General features: G+C 36.4%; 1 protein-coding gene across 1 annotated transcript; it reads left to right on the forward strand.

Annotated features, from left to right (window-relative positions):
• The first annotated feature begins 1,651 nt into the window (after positions 1-1,651).
• LOC308692034 (uncharacterized protein) lies at positions 1,652-15,728 on the forward strand. Its single transcript, XM_081367715.1, has 3 exons — positions 1,652-1,725; positions 5,908-6,158; positions 13,710-15,728. The coding sequence occupies exons 2-3, from the start codon at positions 6,101-6,103 to the stop codon at positions 14,825-14,827; spliced, it is 1,176 nt and encodes a 391-aa protein (XP_081223841.1). The 5' UTR covers positions 1,652-1,725; positions 5,908-6,100; the 3' UTR covers positions 14,828-15,728.
• Positions 15,729-19,400: the final 3,672 nt, after the last annotated feature.

A 19,400-nucleotide genomic window follows, 5' to 3' on the forward strand; every position in this document is an offset into this window, starting at 1 on the left:
TCTTTGAAGTAGCCTATTAGATGGAGATAGCTTCGATATTTGATCACTATGTTGGTTACAAAGACTTTACTATTCTGAAAATAATAACGAGATACAAACCTGTAAATATTCAATCGACTTAAATTCAAAACAAAATATTAATGCATTCGTAATTTCCATTTCTGAATAGTTGCTATATGGTCACACAGGTTTACGCATTAAACTCATGGCCCCGAAAAATAGCCTATCAACAATATGTTGTTTCCCCGAATATGACCCCTCTCTGCCAACTTTTTGAACATTTGGTCATTCATCCATTCATTCATTCATTCATTCATTTATTTATTTATTTATTTATTTATTTATTTATTTATTATTATTATTATTATTTAAATAATGCAAAGGCCTAAATAGAAATGATCAAAATCAAATCCACAGCTGAACCGTTTCAACACGTCGAGTTGTTTTTGATTCTGTGTATTTTGAGGAATCAAACGAGTGGATTGAACTCACTCATTTAAGACAGTGACTTTCTGCCACCTGGTGTCTGTTTTAGTTTCACATTAAACGTCCTATCACTTCATTGATTCCATCATGTCATATTTATGTCTTGAAAATGTAAAACACTTCATAATATCTGTATGCACTTGTAGGGTAATTGCTGTGTAAATGCATTAAGATCTCTTCTGTATTGATGGCTCTGATGAAGCTCTGGTTGGATTTTAGTGGTAGGCTAACTGCCCTACAGTCTTATCCTCTAACTGAATTTATCGATGTGGATTAACGTGACGTTCATACATTTAATAAGGTTGCCCCTGGACATGAGTTTATCGAGGTAGGCAAAAGACTACCACAGCTTAATAGAATAAAAAAAATGTTTCTGTTGCTGTCAGTATTGTTTTTGGAAATTAGGCTACATTAAAATGCAATGGTCTCGTTTCAAAAGCATTGGTCAATATGCTTGCGTCGACTTCAATGTGCCCAGCTTCCTTTCCGTGAGTTCTGACCGAAAAATGGAAAATATCAAGCGCTTCCATTTCAGAGTCCCTGTTTCATGTTTGTTAGCCCAGCACATTTTACAAATCCAGACCAAACGATGTTCTACGGCCATGTCCGGAATAAAGAGTAGCCTATCCATGTCACACAGATTTAGGATTTTGACCATAGACCTCGCAGTCACAGACCGTATCAACGTCAGTGAGCTATACTTATTGTATAGCTCAACCCTTCGCCTTCACTTACTCTGAGCTCGATTGCTATGTCTGAGGTAAACCACGCCCTCCTCATTACCCTACGCAGAAAGAAATGTAGGAAGAAATAAATGAATAAATAAATAAATGTAGAAATACATAAATGTATAAATAAATAAATGTAAAAATAAATAAATGTATAAATAAATAAATGTATAAATGAATAAATGTATAAATAAATACAAGAATAAATAAATAAATATGGAAAAAATATATATACATAAATAAGGAAATAAATGTATAAATAATTTATTTTAGTTTTTTTGCTTTTCTATGTATATTTATTTATATATATATTTTTTGATATTATTTTTTACATTTATTTGTATATTTATTTATGAATATTGGCAGCTTTGGAATTCCATAGCAGACCCACCCATCTCAAAAACGGAGTAAAATGAGTCTCTGATCCAAAACCCACAACAGATGGCGCTAATTCGAGCCGCCAATAAAGAAGAAGAAGAAGAGTCTTCTGAGGGGAGGAGAGCAACTCACGGTATTTCTCATATTTACACAACCATCACACACACTTTATACAGTTTGAGTAAGCGACAGGCTCATTTCTGTAGTGTTTTCATCGATCACATTGATACTTGTGCGTCTTTTCTGGCGTCTTCCTACTGAAATAAACATTTAGTGCAGCAGCAGCGAGCATGAGGAGAATATGTTGAGTTCATTCAGACCTGAGCGATTTTGTGTTCGTTTGTGTGATTGTCTCGATGTTTGTGTGAGAACTGTTACTGAGTGTCGAGTCAAAGTTTTGCTGCTGCCGTTTTATTTATACTTTTTGACATTTTTGGCAGATAAAATGTGGTTTACGTTGTTAAAATACAGGAACAGATAGGGTAAACGTACCTATTAAGCTCAAGTACCCATTAAGCACACTACCATCTTGGAGCTCAGATTATAAAAAGAAACAGCAATGTATTATCCTATTTGATGTATTAACCAATTGATGTGTTTGTTACTATATACCTCCTGTAATTTTAAACCAATCAGACCATTGCACACTGAGATATGTGTGTCCATGTGTTCACACTGTCTGGCGGCTATTTTCAAAGCTGTCTGAAAACTTTCACCAGAAGAGGAGCCCCTCAAATGTGCATTTTTTATATGTTTAAGCCTTTATTTTGAAGAAGTACATCATCTTATTGCAAAATTAAGAGATTAATGTTTAGACTTTTGCATATTATAACCTGGAACCTGGATGTGGGAAATAATTACAGTTAGATCTAAAAGATAGTTTTAGCAACATAGCCCAGATGCTACGAACATAGCTAGCTTACTAGCTGTATAAGATTGTGTGCTACATTAATATATTACTTCACAGGAATTAATGGCTTGTACTTTTAAATCCATAATATTATAATTTTACATTTTATTGATAGTCTGTGGTTTTAAACTGCTGTAATTTTTAAAGAATTCATATTATTGTTAGGTGAGCTTAAAGGGTGCACTACTATGACAATCACACAGCTTCAGTGTGACATCAATTAGAAAAAGCATAATTTCATAGATATTGTCTATAATAGTTGTTCATATTAAAATTGGTATAAACTTAATACATTACCTAGATTATTAATTTAGCTAAATATTTTCCTTTAAATTTTAATTTAATATTTATTAATTAAAAAATGTTTTTGCTCCAATTAAGCACAGTGTGTGCTCCCTTTAAGCTCACCCACATTAAACGTCTATGTAAATACTTAATAATCAGAATTTAAATATTAACTGATGGTTGTCACTAGGTTAATCTTCAAAAAAATGATTAATAAACTTATTTTCACAGTCTTAAGATGACAAAAGCTAGACGAAACTATAGTGTATGCCCAAAGATGAAAGAGGCATGTCATACAAAGAAGGAGCCATCAGAAACCTGTCGTATCTGTCCAAGAAGTTTGGAGTAGACAGGAAAGCTCTGACCCAGAGAGTTAAAGGGATACTCCACTTTTTTTGGAAATAAGCTCATTTTAAATCTCCCCCAGAGTTAAACAGTTGAGTTTTACCGTTTTCGAATCCATTCAGCCTATCTCCGGGTCTGGCGGTACCACTTTTAGCATAGCTTAGCATAATGAATTGAACCGGACAAGACCATTAGCATCTCTCTCAAAAAAATGACCAAAGAGTTTCGATATTTTTGCTATTTAAAACTCGACTCTTCTGTAGTTACATCGTGTACTAAGACCGACGGAAAATGAAAAGGTGCGATTTTGAGAGTATAGTTCCTAGCCATATCAGCCTAGAAAATTGAGTCTTATTACACAATGTAACTACAGAAGAGTCGAGTTTTAAATAGGAAAAATATCGAAACTCTTTGGTCATTTTTTTGAGAGAGATGCTAATGGTCTTGTCCGGTTCAATTCATTATGCTAAGCTATGCTAAAAGTGGGACCCCCAGACCCGGAGATCGGCTGAAAGGATTCGAAAACGGTAAAACTCAACTGTTTAACTCTGGGGGAGTTGTAAAATGAGCCTATTTCCAAAAAAAGTGGAGTATCCCTTTAAGGAGCACATTGGTTTGTTTTGTTATTTGATTTTTCAATATGGGTTACACATAGCTGAACGTGGACTAGTCTAGATGTTGCAATGAGTTTGAATGACACATCACTATGAATAGGATAGGCTACCTGATCAAATTGAATGCCTTGTTGCTTGATTTTAGTGTTCTGTTTTTTTGTGATTGACTCTGTACCTTCAAATAAAACTTTTTTCAATTATTCCTTAAAAAGGTTGTTTAAAATAAACAAGAATTTTTAATAAAACTTGTTGTGAGCTTATTGGGAACAGGGGTGTGCTTAAAGGGTACAAAACGTACCCATTAAGCACAGCCAGACTTTTTATATTTAATGATGTACATCTTAATTGAAATACTTTTGTCATTTAAAATAAAATGAAATATTATAGTGTGAGAGATTAATATTTTATTTTAAAATAACTTCTTGTACTAAAACCAATATCTTGTGCACTAAAAATGTCTCAATGTAGATTTTGGTGAGCTTAATAGGTACGTTTACCCTACGGCTAAATAGCCTACTTCACATTGAGCTTATGATTACTTTTTTAGGATCATTGTCAGTTTTGAATAACATTAGTGCAATGAATCTAGTTACTAGAAAATCTAAATATATTTTAGATATTGACATTATGCTGCTGTAGTTATTTAGATGAGGTGGTTTATTAAGATGGATGCCATTAGTGTTTGTTTTTATTTTTTATATTTTATCCTTGTCATGTTGTGAGAAGCAACAGTAGGCCTATTTCCTTCCAATAGAGCAGTTTTACAGGCTTTTATCATGTATCCTGACTCAAATAATGTGTTTCTAACGGCAAACACTCAGAATAAAGTGAGATGATCTGCTGATGATCCTGAATAGCTTGTTGAATGAGTGTTGATAGTCTGAGGCTCATCAATATTAACAGATCTGCTGAAAACACTCTTTATTAATAGTTCCTGTTTTCTCCTCATTTTTATTATGCTGATGTCTTCAGATCTCCTGTAAATTGACACTTAAAGGTCCCGTTGCATGCGATTCCATGTTTCAAACTTTAGTTAGTGTGTAATGTTGCTGTTAGAGCATAAATAATATCTGTAAAATTATAAAGCTCAAAGTTCAATGCCAAGCGAGATATTTTATTTAACAGAAGTAGACTACAAAAAACGGCTCGATTGGACTACACCCCTCTACATCCTGCATTAGTGACATCACCAGAACCGTTTCTTGACTAACCTCCGCCCACAGGAATGCTCCCTCAACTCTACTGGCTATTTGCGCACTTCTTATAACTTAGGCTACTGTGTTTACTCAGCTCTTACGGTGATTTTCTGAAGTAAAACTGACGCTTCATCTTTTGTGTGATGTACAATAAACTTTATTATACTCATCAGTATATGTTTGATCATCATTCAGACAGCAGACTTGTAGGCTATTAGTAAGTAATGGATACATAGCCTACAAGCAGATGACAAATACGTTATAATAACCGTAATTAAACTAATAAACCATACCTGTTTCATCTCTATACAGCACTCTGACTCTGTAGGCATTATTGTCCGACTCGAAATGAACGCCGTTACTGAGAGTTTCTGATATTATCATCATTCCGTGAGATGAATTTGTCCTGACAGACTGAGCGCGAGCTCATGAAGCTCCGCCCCCTGTGTCGTCCAGCAGCACCTCATTTGCATTTAAAGGGGACACACTGAAACGGCTCGTTTTTCTGAGCCCCAAAAAATGTCAATTTAAACATGCTGTAAAAAATGATCTGTTGGGTATTTTGAGCTCAAACTTCACATACACACTCTGGGGACATCAGAGACTTATTTTACATCTTGTGAAAAGGGGCATAGAACGGGACCTTTAAAACGTATTTCATTGTCAACTGACTGAGGGTATTTGTTGGTTACTCTGTGCGTTTATTTCTGTGTTTATGATTTTTTACTGTTTTTCTTACCATTATTTATACTTGGAAGAATTTAAATTATTTATATGTGTTTCTTTATTTCATAGATAACTGTATTTTAATGAAGAAGAAGAAGAATAATGTTAGGATTAGTAATGCAAATAATTAATGATTGGCATCAGTTACTGTACGATGAATAGATAGATAGACAGACATAAAGGCTTAGAAGTGTCATTTATTATAAAAACAAATTCAGTAATTTATATTTTTCATTTAGGCAGATCAGCTCCTCCCACATCAGTCACATCATCAGTGAAGTTCCTCCCACATCAGTCACATCTTCAGTGAAGCTCCTCCCACTGCAATTCTCTAATAAATGCTGTAAATTCCCATCAGCTACAAGTGAAGACGAGCATCAGAAAGAGCTGAAATCTGCAAAGACTGAGTTTATTAAAGAGGACAGTGAGAACATGAGTGATCCAGAACCCTGCAGAATGAAACACACTGAAGATCCTGAAGAACAAAGAGGTTGGTGTTTATTCTTCATTCATTCATGATGCTGAAGAACATTCATGTTAGAAACATTCAAGCACTTCATCACTTTTAGATTGTTCAACTGTGAAATGGTACAGGGAGGTTTGAGAAATGTTTATATTGATTGTCAACATCAGATCAAGCTAAATACTATTTTAACTGTTTTATTTTACATTTATTTTATATCTGGTTCCCAATTTGCAACAATGTTACCAGAATTCTAGTCATTTTCAACATTCAACATTTAGGAATAATCAGTAAACAGTAAATGTAGCAGCACATAAAAACAATCCAAAAACCGCTAAGGAGCTTAGTGCAGGAATAACTAATGTGACACGTTTATCCTTGAAGCTTGCACGTCGTTTTATTTTGTATAGGTTTGCACAGTCAACAAAATATGTGCTTCAGCACTCACCCCATTCTTCCATGTGAACACACAACAGGTGTTTTAACCCCACTTAATTAATGACACTCCCATTATCAGTTGGTCACATGACTTTCCAATTATATGGCTCCTACATACTAGCCCCTAATTATTATAAATCAATAATTACATTAAATACACATAGGAGACATTTATAAATATAAGATCTCAAAATACAAAAAAAAAAAAAAAAAAAAACATGCGCATGTATATACACACATGCTTTACAACAAATGTTTGCACATTTACAATACATAATTTCTTCAGTACTGAGTCTTTGTAAAGTCCATAACACAGTGTCAGTAGATGTGAAGTGAGAAATATGTGGTGTGTCAATGTGATACGTGTAATAAGTCCATGTCTGTGTTAAAGAGAAATTCCCTTTCAAGGAAAATGTCAAATATCCACCTCTTGCAAAAGGCAGATTTTTGTCACTGGTCTAATCAAACGTTTGTCTTTGTCTTAAAGGAGAACTCCGGTCAATTTTAACATTGAGCTCATTTTTTTGTACATTTGGAGTGCTGTCAATACAGAGAACAACGACAAAAATCGGTGTTGCCTACACCGAGTTATTCTATTTTTAAAATTTGCACCCTGTTGACTTCAATAGGGCAAGTACTAAACCTGCTTTTAGCCTCTTAACATCCTTGATGTGTCATTACAAGTGCACAGAAAATGTGAGTGATTCCTTCTGAGTGAACACGAGTGGATCTGACTGCAGTAGATGTGAAAGAAATGTATAAAAATGATGTTATTTAAGCCAGCGCAAATACCTTTGTTTACATCCTGTTTTCGGGTGAAGTCCAAAGTAGTCGATTGCCGAGTTCACGCGCATAGGTTTAGTTACCTATGATCATATATAAATATTGCACCTGTTTCCATCGACGACGAGCATATATATCCTCCTTTTGAAAGATCCCTGGTGGCAATGATGTGTCTTTAACAGTAGCAAATGATTGGGTGTCAGTGCTTCCAAATCATTGATGTCAGTAGATTCCTTAGTGAATAAACAAGAGGAGTGGCTAGCCGCACACTGATCCACTCAAGACTAGAAGTCTACAAAAGCATATTTTATTTTTCAAATTGCATTGTGCAAAAAAAGTGCAAAGTGCATGTGGGTTAAAAACAAACTAGACACCAGCACTTTTTTTGCACAATGCAATTTGAAAAATAAAATATGCTTTTGTAGACTTCTAGTCTTGAGTGGATCAGTGTGCGGCTAGCCACTCCTCTTGTTTATTCAATATGCCATTGGCTCTACGCACCTGAAGTACAAGGACCTGCAGTACAAGAACTTTTTTCTGTTTGGAGCGCTACATATTTTTTCCAGTTTTAGTAGATTCCTTAGTACCATTAATATTTTCTTCAGCTTCACATAAAACTGTATGAAGGCCTTCTTCATCAAGGTTTTGTGTTCTTAAGGTGGTGTTAAGTACTTTTCTTACAGAGCTAATCATTCTTTCCCATATGCCTCCGTGATGTGAACCAGTTGGGGGATTAAAAATCCACTTTATTCCCTTCTGCAGGAGCACATTGTTGATCTGAAATTGGTTCCAGCATTCAACATCTTGTCTTATTTCGCGTTCCGCTCCAAGTAAATTTGTACCATTGTCAGACTGCATTTCCAAAACTTGTCCACATCTTGCAATAAATCTTCACAGTGCATTGATAAAGGAACCAGTATCCTATAATTGTACCACTTCGATATGAATAGCACAAATGGCTAGGCATGTGAAGATAATCCCGTATCTCTTCACAATACTTCTGCTCTTAATTTCAAAGGGTCCAAAATATACAATTCCAACGTACGTAAATGGAAGTTTATCTGGAGAAACTCTATTCAGAGGTAGGTTTGAATAGCTGCTTGCAAACGCTTGCAGATCACACACTTGGACAATATCTTCCTTATGGCTACACTGGCACCAGGTATCCAGTACCTCTGATGCAACCTTGATGGCATATAGTTTCGACCACCATGACCCACCTCTTGATGTATATGTTTAAGAATGATGTCTGAGATGTGAAAATCCTTAGCAAGTATAGCGGGATGTTTTGTCTCTTCTGGCATAACCGCCCTACTCAAACGTCTGCCAACTCTTAAAACACCGTCTTCAAGGATAGGATTGAGCTTATAAATGTGACTGTTCTTTTTCAGTTTTTTTCCCTTTTGCAAGCTTGAGAGTTCATCAGAGTATATTTTTCTTTGGCAGTTACGAATTACCTCTAATTCAGCTTTCTTTAGCTCTACCACAGAAAGCTTACTTCTGCCACATTGTGCCTTGATTTTCTCCATTTCCTGTTTTAAATGTTGTCTTTGTTGGTTTTCGTCCATGCAACAAGATCATGATACAGAGAAAGAGCTTTTTTCTCTGAAATTACTGACAACAGACAGTCATCCACATAAAAACAATGCAAAATTGCATCAATTACTTCCTTGCTGAAGTCTTTGTTATCTTCAGCACACCTTCTGAGGGCAAAATTTGCACAACTGGCCAAAGAGGTGCACAACCATACGATGCTTAACCATATTTCGAGTAAGGTCAACATCAGGCCACCAAAGAAATCTCAGCATATCTGCATCATCTTTTGGTACCCTCACCTGATGAAACATAGCTTTGATATCTGCTGTGATCACAACTCTTTCCTTCCTGAATCTGGTCATTACTCCAGTCAGTGAACTGGTGAGGTCTGGACCCTGTAACAGTTCGGTATTCAAAGATGTCCCTCGAAATGTAGCACCTCAGTCAAATACAACCCGAAGCTTTCCTTTTCGTTGGTGATGGACACCGTGGTGGGGTATGTAACATACCTTACCGTTACTACATCCTTAGTCCTCAGTTGGCACTCTCTCTGCATAACCTTTAGAAATAATGTCTTTCATGAAAACAGATTATTCAGAATGAAGTAAAACGTCCTTTTTCATCCTTTTCTTTAGGTTCAGAGTACGCTGCTCAGCAATTGTCCTGTTGTCTGGCATACAAACATTTTTTTCTTCCTCAAAGGTAAGCCAATAGAATAATGACCATCTACAAGCTTTAATGAGTCTGTTACCATCTCAATGAATTTGTGATCTTCTCTTGAAAACCCAAATTGTTCGTTTTTGTTACACTCAGGAAAATCAGCCTTGAATTGTTGTTGCTAAAGCTCTCCCAAGTTTGCCCAACTGAAATCCTGTTAACTGTAACATCAGGATACCCATAGGTTGACTGGTCACCACCATCTCCTCTTAGTGGACCATTTACTGTCCATCCCAAACTGGTTTGAATTGCATATGGTCCATTATTGAAACTGCAGATCACTTGAATTGGCTCCATAACCCTTGGGGCATTGATTCCTATAAGCGTTTCAACCTCAGAGTTAATTTCAGTTGAAGTCACATGCTTCAGATGTGGCCATCCCTGCAGATCTCTTTGTCTTGGGATGTTTCCACTATGCACAGGCATAGTATTTTGTGTATAGGCATCAGGCAACTCCCAAAATTCATCTTTATTCAAACCAGCCACCTCTAATCCAGAAACGACATGGGTAGTTGTGACTCTTTCCTCCATAGTACGCAAGAGAATATTAGTCTTTTTACCTGAAAGACCAAGTCTGTTCATCAATGTAAGTGTACAAAATACTGCAGTGCTACCTTGATCCAGAAAAGCGTAAGTAATTACAGACTTATTTCCTTTTTTAGATTTCACTTGCACAGGAACTATGGAAAGTTTACATTCAAATTCACCAGCCCCAATAAATCCACTGGACTCAACAGATTGCAGAGCACTGCCCATTACAGCGTCTGTTTGTCTCCTGACAGGTTTTAAATCTGTCTCCTCTTGGGTAGGTGTGATGTATACTTGGGTGCTTAAGATTACACACTTTACATGAAAGGCGATTTCTACTATCTTTACTGATGTGCCCTGTGCACATACAGCCAAAACAAACGCCCTTTTCTTTTAAGAATGCAATCTTCTCACCATGAGTCCTCTTTTCCAAAAGAGGGCACAATTCTAGAACATGTCCACATCTACAAAACAAAAAACTATTGTTGGTGGGTGAAACAATTTCCTTTTTGTTGGTTCCAATTTCTGATTTATTTTCCATTGCTCTGACGGTAGTAGCAAAACTGCTTCTTTTAGATTTAAGATAATACTGAGACTTGCCCTTGTTCAATAATTTACCTCCTGTTAATGCTGGACCATCCTGTATGTCTCTGAAAACTGGATCAGTCATTATTTTCACTTGTCTTTCAACAAAGTTAACAATGTTGCTAAAGGTAGCTCCTTGATTGTCGTCTTCCTGCAATTCACAGGCTTCAGATCTCCATTTTTCCCTCAATTTGTATGGTAGTTTCTTCACTACAGTAAACATATTAAAGGGCGTATCCAACTCATGAAAATACTGAATATCTCCAATGGAGTTACAACAGCTTCTTAGGAACAGACTATAATCCCGTAAAGCATGTACATCTTCACTTTTGATATTTGCCTTTGAAAGAGCCTTTTCCATTTAGGTAGATGCAATTATATACTGGTCACCAAAATGCTCTTGTAGTAAACCTTTGGCCCTTAAATACCCACGGTCGGCAAGCATATGCTGGCAACTTTTTATAATCTCTGTTGGATGTCCCCTGGTATACTGTTCAAAAAAGTTTAAGCGATCGCTGGGGCTTTCAGTTTTACGCTCCACACCGCTTTCAAAGGATTTCATAAAGGTATGATATTGCAGAGGGTTTCCATCAAACACTTGAATTTCACTTTTAAGCAAAGATGACAAACACTGTTGTTGAATCAGTAAAGATGTTATTTCATTTTGTTTATCCATAATATGGAGAACTTGATCAGTATTTCCTGGACTGGCATTCACATAACCACTCTGAGAAGTTTTACTTAACTTTGAGATGTTCTGGGAATAAATTGTCTGAGAAACATTCCCCTTGTTTGCCTTGTTACCATCCTTAGAAGAAACAATTTGTTGCGTCTCAGCTCTAGGAGTAAATGAACTTGCATCAGCGTTGAGTGTCTCTGTTGCCTGTTGTCCTCTATCAAACTAGGAATTCATTCCATCAGACAGATGAGTCACATCACTTTTAACACATTGCACACTAGAACATTTAAGCACTTTCACTTTAGCCATAGTTGCAGCAATCTCCATTCGCAACTCAAAATCCTCTTTCTGTTTCCTTAAATTCTGTTCCTTTTCTTCAATTGCATGTTTTACCTTCATTAAATTTTGACGTACCAACAAAGCTGCAATATCAGCCTCTGCCTTAATGCGGGCCGAAGAAGTTGTTGATGTAGTTGAACGTCTTGTGGCAGAGCTACATTGACTTGATCCTTTACTTCCAACATTAGAAACACTGTCACTTGGGTTTATATCATCTTGACTATGCATGGAAATTTGAGACATATTCTGTTGTTTTGAATCAATTGAAGGGCATTCAACTGTTTTTGACTGTTGATCCTGGTTATCATCACTTGACATCTCAATTCCATTTATCTATTGCTTTGTCTCTTTTATAAATGCATCACTGTGTTTATAAATGCTCGAGAACCACTCATTTTGTTTGATTTGTTCATCACTAGGCAATAATGGGATCACTGAATCATGAAGCTTGACTGTCTCTTTAAAAGTTTGCACCAAAGTTTCAAGTTCAGACTGTACAGCTGCAATGTTCTCATTTTTCAGCATGAGTTCTTTGATGGCTGGTATAGAACTTTTAATCACATTTACATTTCTTTTTCGTTCTTTCTGAAGTTGCTCAAGTTTATAAGTCAAAGCCTTTACTGTGAGTTGAACTTTTCTTCTACATTTGTCCTGTTCAGGTTCAACATCCGCACCCGTTTCAATCTCACTCATGATTGAAGCACGCACACATCATCACGTCTAAATACGGAGACGCTTCCCACAACAAGCAAACACAATCCAAAACAACGCATATCATCGGATATGTCTCACAACTCCAATAGATTCACAAAAGCCCAGCAATCTAAACAATGATTCACTAAACACACCAATAGCGCTGCATCAATCGTAAACAAACTGCAAAACCATTTCAAATCGTTCTGCGAACACAAGCAAAGATGTAACAAACCAATGTCCTACCGGTTCAACAGCATCAAACCTATCCGAAGACGTTGGTCCTGTTGCTTTGAACATCCAATTGTGCAATGATTGTTAGCAGCATACATATCCAAAGATGTTGGTATTGTTGCTTTGAAAGTCCAATGTGCAATAGTCCTTCTGATTAAAACAAGCGAGAGCAGGGCGAATCTCCGTCAGCCAGCTCTGCGCTTCCTTTCCGTCCAGTCAAAGCATGAGGGCCTCTTCCTTGAATCCAAAGTCGATGCGCATCGTTCAAAAATAAACAATTTTTTTGACTAACTTGTAGCGGCACATAAAAACAATCCAAAAACCGCTAAGGGGCTTAGTGCAAGAATAACTAATGTGACACGTTTATCCTTTAAGCTTGCATGTTGTTTTATTTGTATAGGTTTGCAAGGTCAACAAAATATGTGCCCCAGCACTCACCCCATTCTTCCATGTGAACACACACAACAGGTGTTTTAACTCCACTTAATGACACTCCCATTATCAGTTGGTATAGAGATTCTTCTTACAGTAAATTTGATAACAGGGTTGATGATTGTGATCAACACTGTACAGTTTGTGTAAAACTGAGACAATGGATTGAGATTATTTTCTTGTCCTCCCATCATGCCGCAGAAAGAGCCTAGTCTAGTGTGAACGGCCATTAATAATCAAACGCTTTTAGTAAAATAAATATCAATCTCAAAGTTGGTGTCAAAACATGGCAGTATTGTATATTTTAGTGTTAATATCATGTTAAATAATTGAGTTATTTATCAAATATATTAAATATTTCTTGCTAAAGAAACATGGGATTTGTGTCTATAATGTTTTAAAAATAATAACTGGAAGATAAATTTACCTCATTCATGAAAAGTTTCAAGGACATATAATCAATTTATAAAAAGGCATCAAATTATCATGTTATAACAGTTGTCTACTTTCTACTATTACATCAGGGCTCACTTTCATGTCCTTTCACTTTATATTTCTCTTTGAATTATTTCGATGTACTAAAAATTTAATTTAATACATTTCTTTCATGTCAGACCTGATGGAAGTGGAGGAGAGTGAAGAACTGAGTGAAGTGGAGGAGGAACATCATGTCAAACCTGGAGAAAAACCTTTGAGTCGCTCAAAGACTAAAAAGACATTTTTAAAGAAAAGAAGAGCCAAGAAATCTTTCACCTGCACTCAGTGTGGAAAGAGCTTTACAACCAAACAAAGTCTTGAATGTCACATGAGAATCCACACTGGAGAGAAGCCATTCTCATGTGATCAGTGTGAAAAGAGTTTCCCATACAAACAAAGTCTTGAGCGTCACATGAGGATCCACACCGGAGAGAAGCCGTTCTCATGTGATCAGTGCGGCAACACTTTTCTTAGGGCATCAGAGCTGAAGACACACATGGCAGTTCATACGAAGGAGAAGACGCATTCATGTTCTGTGTGTGGAAAGAGTTTTTCACTGCGGCAACATTTACAGCTTCACATGAGAGTTCACACTGGAGAGAAGCCGCATGTATGCTATCAGTGTGGGAAGAGTTTCAGTCAACCAGACCACCTTAAAGTACACATGAGGATCCACACTGGAGAGAAGCCATTCATGTGTGATCAATGTGAAAAGAGTTTCCCATACAAACAAAGTCTTAAGATGCACATGAGGATCCACACTGGAGAGAAGCCGTTCACATGTGATCAGTGCGGCAAAACATTTATCTGTGCATCAGTCCTGAAGAAACACCTGACAGTTCATATGAAGGAGAAGCCGCATTCATGTTCTGTGTGTGGAAAGAGTTTTTCACGACTGCCATATTTACATGCACATCAGAAAATTCACACTGGTGTGAGAGAGTATGTGTGTTTTGAGTGTGAGAAGACTTTTACTACAGCAAACTGTTTGAAACTGCACCAGAGAATTCACACTGGAGAAAAACCTTACAAGTGTTCACACTGTGACAAGAGATTCAATCAGTCTGCAAATCTTAAAGCACATGAAGGAATTCACTCTGGAGAAAAACCTTACAAGTGTTCACACTGTGACAAGAGATTCAGTCAGTTAGCACATCTGAAAATTCATGAGAGGATTCACACTGGAGAAAAACCTTTCAAGTGTTCACAGTGTGACAAGAGATTCATTCAGTCAGCAGATTTGAAAAAAACATGAGAGGATCCACATCAGAGAGAAGCCGCACACGTGTGATCAGTGCGGGACAAGTTTCTCTTTTAAAATTCACCTGAAGCTACACATGAAGATCCATACAGTGGAGAAACCACATCAACACAGTCTGAGATCACAGTATGTAGTTCATCTTTATGTGCTGAGCATTAAAGTCTCTTCTGTGTAAGTTAGCCACACATCACTCTATAGCCAAATCTCTCCTCTCCACCTATAGCGTGTGTGTGGTGAGCACAGGACATTTTGTTGATTGATTGGTATTTATTAACTCATGGTCTACCAGCAGGAATATCTAATTAGTCAGTTCAGATCAGGGCTTTGACGCCGAACTTCGTTATCCTAATATAATTTGAATATTTAAAAAATTAATGGTATTCGAACGAATATTAGGCAGCCTTTAACCCCCCTGGGGTCGGCGGTATCGCCGGCGATACCAGCTCGCTTTTTTTTTTATCAGTTCAAAAGAGATTCATTTTTCTCTGTTGACTTTGATATTACAAACAAGTTTCATACATCAATCGATTCTGTTAAATGTGTATTATTTGTGTATACTCACAATAAAAAGTTTTGTGCTTTTTGCCAAATAAAGAAAAATAAACGCAAAGCGAGTTCTGCCTTCTCTCTGTCAGTGAAGTCCATTCTGAAACGCGTCCGAAAATGAACAATAACTCAGCGAATACTCAGTCAAACAGGCATACAGACACACAGGCATGAAGCTTGAATTCTCTTCTTTTAAATGCAGTAATTTATATAAAAAACAAATATTCTCAGTTCATGTAATCTGTAAGAAAAGAGCGAGATGTCAGTCGTTCTCATCTCATCTAATTATTTTTTTTGATACTTTCTTTTTATTGATTTTCTTTAAACATTATACAGGGGGGAAGGGGGTAACAAAAAAAAAACAAAACAAAAAAAAAAACAAAGGAATGAAAGGGAACATGTTGGATCACCATGTTTCTACAGTTTGATCCTTTCTCAATGTCAATGTGATGGTCTTTGTTCTGTCGATTTTATGTATTCAATCCATTTCTCCCACTTTTGGCAGTATTGATCCTCTTGAGTCCTTATTCTGTAGGTTAGTTGCTCCATAATATGTAATTCGTCCATAACTGTCATCCAGTCGTCCTGTAATGGTGGGTCAATCTTGTACCATTTTCTTGTAATTGCCTTTTTACAGGCTGCTAACATAATTTTCAATATGTATCTATCTTCTTTCAACACATTTCCCGTAATGACACCAAGATATAATAATGTACAGGACTTGGGTACAGCATAACCCAGAACTTTGCCTATAACTAAGTGAACATCTTCCCAAAATTTTGCGATCTTAGGACAGAGCCAAAACACATGCGAATGATTCACGTTCACATCTCCACAGCTTCTCCAACATGGCTGTGGTAATGAAGTATGTTTATTCCTAATTTTGGGTGTTATAAAAAATCTAATTAAATTTTTCCAGCAATGTAATCTCCAGACACGCGATGATGTTGTTGATTGCTGTGTTTTCCAAATATATGACCATTCATCATCAGATATGTTCACTCCCAACTCTCTCTGCCACTTCAGTTTTACATACATCGTTGTATTCCCTCTTGCCTCCATTATATGTCCATAAATTGTAGAGATTATTCTAAATTTCTTTGCGTTGTAGGCTTCAATTATGCTTTTGATTGTTGGATTTTTGTCCAGATTTACACTGCTTTTTATTTTTTTATTGAAAAAGTCCCTTATCTGCAAATATCTGAAATGGTCTTGATTACTTAGATCATATTTTTGTTTAATCTCCTGAAAGCTCATGAAATTCCCATTTTTAATTAATGTGCATATTGCTGTTAATCCATTAGGAATCCATTGTTTAAATCTTTGGTCAAGGGAACCAGGGATGAAACCCTTGTCATAAACTATCCACCGAAGCAGTCCGAGCTCTTTCTCTAATTTGTATTTTCGTACCAGATTAAACCATATTTTTAGCGTAAACTGAGTGACTGTATTCACCTGTTTAATTACACTCATTGCTTCTTCTCTGTCTCCAATAAGACTTTGAATTTCTCTTCCTTGTACCGATTTTTCTAAATTCTTCCATTTGGCTATATATTCTTTGTCACACCAACAAATTACATGCCTAATTTGTGCAGCATGAAAATATCCCTTAAGATATGGCAGTGCCAAACCCCCCTTATCCTTTTTTATCTGTAATGTTTCAAATTTGATTCTCGGTCTGCGGCCATTCCATATAAACCTTGACATGATTTTGTCCCACAGTCTGAATTGTTTTTCGGGTATCTCAATGGGTAGTGACTGAAAGAGGTAAAGAAGTCGGGGTAGAACACTCATTTTTATGGTCTCTATTCGTGAACCAATGTCTAACGGGAGGAGAGCCCACCTGTCAAAATCACTCTTAATTTCCTTATCTAGTTTGACATAATTATGCTCATATAGATCATCAGTGTTTTTTGTTAAAGTGACCCCAAGATATTTCATTTTTGTTGCTCTCCAGTTCAGATGATATTTTTGTTGTATGTTTTTGGATGGTAAATAGTTAAATGTTAAAATCTGTGTTTTGGTCAAATTAAGTTTGTATCCAGAATAAAAGCCAAATGTCTCGAGTTGGTCGATTAGTACGGGGATGCATGTGTCTGGGTCCTCTAAAAAACATACCACATCATCGGCGAAAAGTCCAATGATATGTTCCTCTTCCCCAACCTCTATTCCTTTAAGATTACTATTTTGCCTGATTGCTTGTGCCAGGGGCTCTATGAAGATTGCAAACAAGGTTGGAGAAAGACAGCAGCCCTGTCTGGTAGATCGTCCTAAATTTATGCTTTCAGTTAGACTGCCATTTATTCTTATTCTTGCGGTCGGGTTTTGGTAAAGCGTTTTAATACATCTGACAGCTTTGTCGTTAAGTCCAAATTTCTCAAGTACCTGATATAGAAAAGTCCAATTTACGCTATCAAAAGCCTTTTCTGCATCAAGGCTTATTAAGGCGGCACATTTTCCCTTTTTTAGAATATGATTGATTATATATAAAGTTCTCCTTGTGTTATCTTGGGCTTGACGTCCCTTAATAAAGCCTGTCTGGTCTTCATCTATAATGTCACTGATAAAATATTCATATCTTTTGGCGATAATTGAGGTATACAATTTATAGTCAACATTGAGTAGTGATATAGGTCTATAGTCTGAACAAGTCTCACTGTTGTTTTTCTTGGGGATCACTGATATTACCGCTTCATTCCAAGAAGGGGGCATTTCACCATGTTGAAGTGTGTAGTTGAATGATTTTTCGAGTAGAGGTATAAGCTGTTCATTAAATGTTTTATACCACTCGGATGGTAGACCGTCACTGCCGGGAGATTTGTTTGTTTTTAGTTTGTTCATTGCTTTCTCTATCTCTGCTTTTGTGATGGGCGAAGTCAGATGATCATTCTGATTTTTTCCAATTGATGGTAAGTCCAGTTTCTCAAGAAAAGCGTTCATTTGGTCGATGTTCGCGGAGGGAGGCTGACTGTATAAATCTCTATAGTAGTTCATAAACTGAGTTCCAATCTCTTTGGGGTCATGAATTATTTGATTCGTATTTGTATCCCTTATCTTGTGAATTGTCCGATCTGCTTGCTGTTTTTTCAATTGTTTTGCCAGTAATTTGGCTGCCCTTGGTCCCACTTCATAATAGGATTGTTTTAGAAATCTGGTCTTCTTTTCAATTTCTGTGATTAGTATTTTATCTATATTATCCCTAAATTCTTTAATTTTTGGAAGTAGCGAGGGATCTTGTGTAGTCTTGTGTTGCTGTTCGGTTATAAATAGCTTCTCCTTCTCCTTTTTGTAGACTTCCTCTCTGTTTTTTTTAATTGCTGCCGTCTTAGCAACCAGTTTTCCCCTTATAACTGCTTTGAGAGCATCCCATAAAATAACTGGGGTAACCTCTCCATTGTCATTTTCATTTTGATAGATTATGATGTCTTTCTTAAGTTCCTCCACACTTGACTTATTATTTAACATTCCTACGTTTAGCCTCCATAACGTATTTTTCTCTTGTACTTTCAAATTAACTGTAAGGAGAACCGCACAGTGATCAGACACATCTGCTTGTTGAATTTCACACTTCTTTACCCTATTTAAATCATTCTTATTCATGAAGAAGTAATCAATTCTAGCATAGCTGTTGTTAGGGGGAGAATAGTGCGTGTAGTCTCTTTTAGAAGAATGTAACTCCCTCCATGTATCAACTATCCCAAATTCTTTAAGTGTTCTCTTGACCATTCTCATAACCGGATTGGTATGCTTATTTTTATTTGTCGTGTCTAGTTTACTGTTCATCACAATATTAAAGTCACCACCACATATTAATACTCCATCCATTTCTAAAAACATGATATCAAATAGGGTTTTAAAGAATTGTTTTGCACTATTGGGTGGGGCATACACGTTAACCAGTGTCACCATTTCGTTCTCGAGTTTTCCTTTCACAAAAATAAATCTCCCTTCTTTATCACTAATTTTTTTGATACATTCAAATTTCACTGAATTGGATATAAGTATGATCACACCTCTTCTA

This window comes from Scardinius erythrophthalmus (assembly GCF_964197995.2).
Source record: "Scardinius erythrophthalmus genome assembly, chromosome: 1".
NCBI lineage: Eukaryota > Metazoa > Chordata > Actinopteri > Cypriniformes > Leuciscidae > Scardinius > Scardinius erythrophthalmus.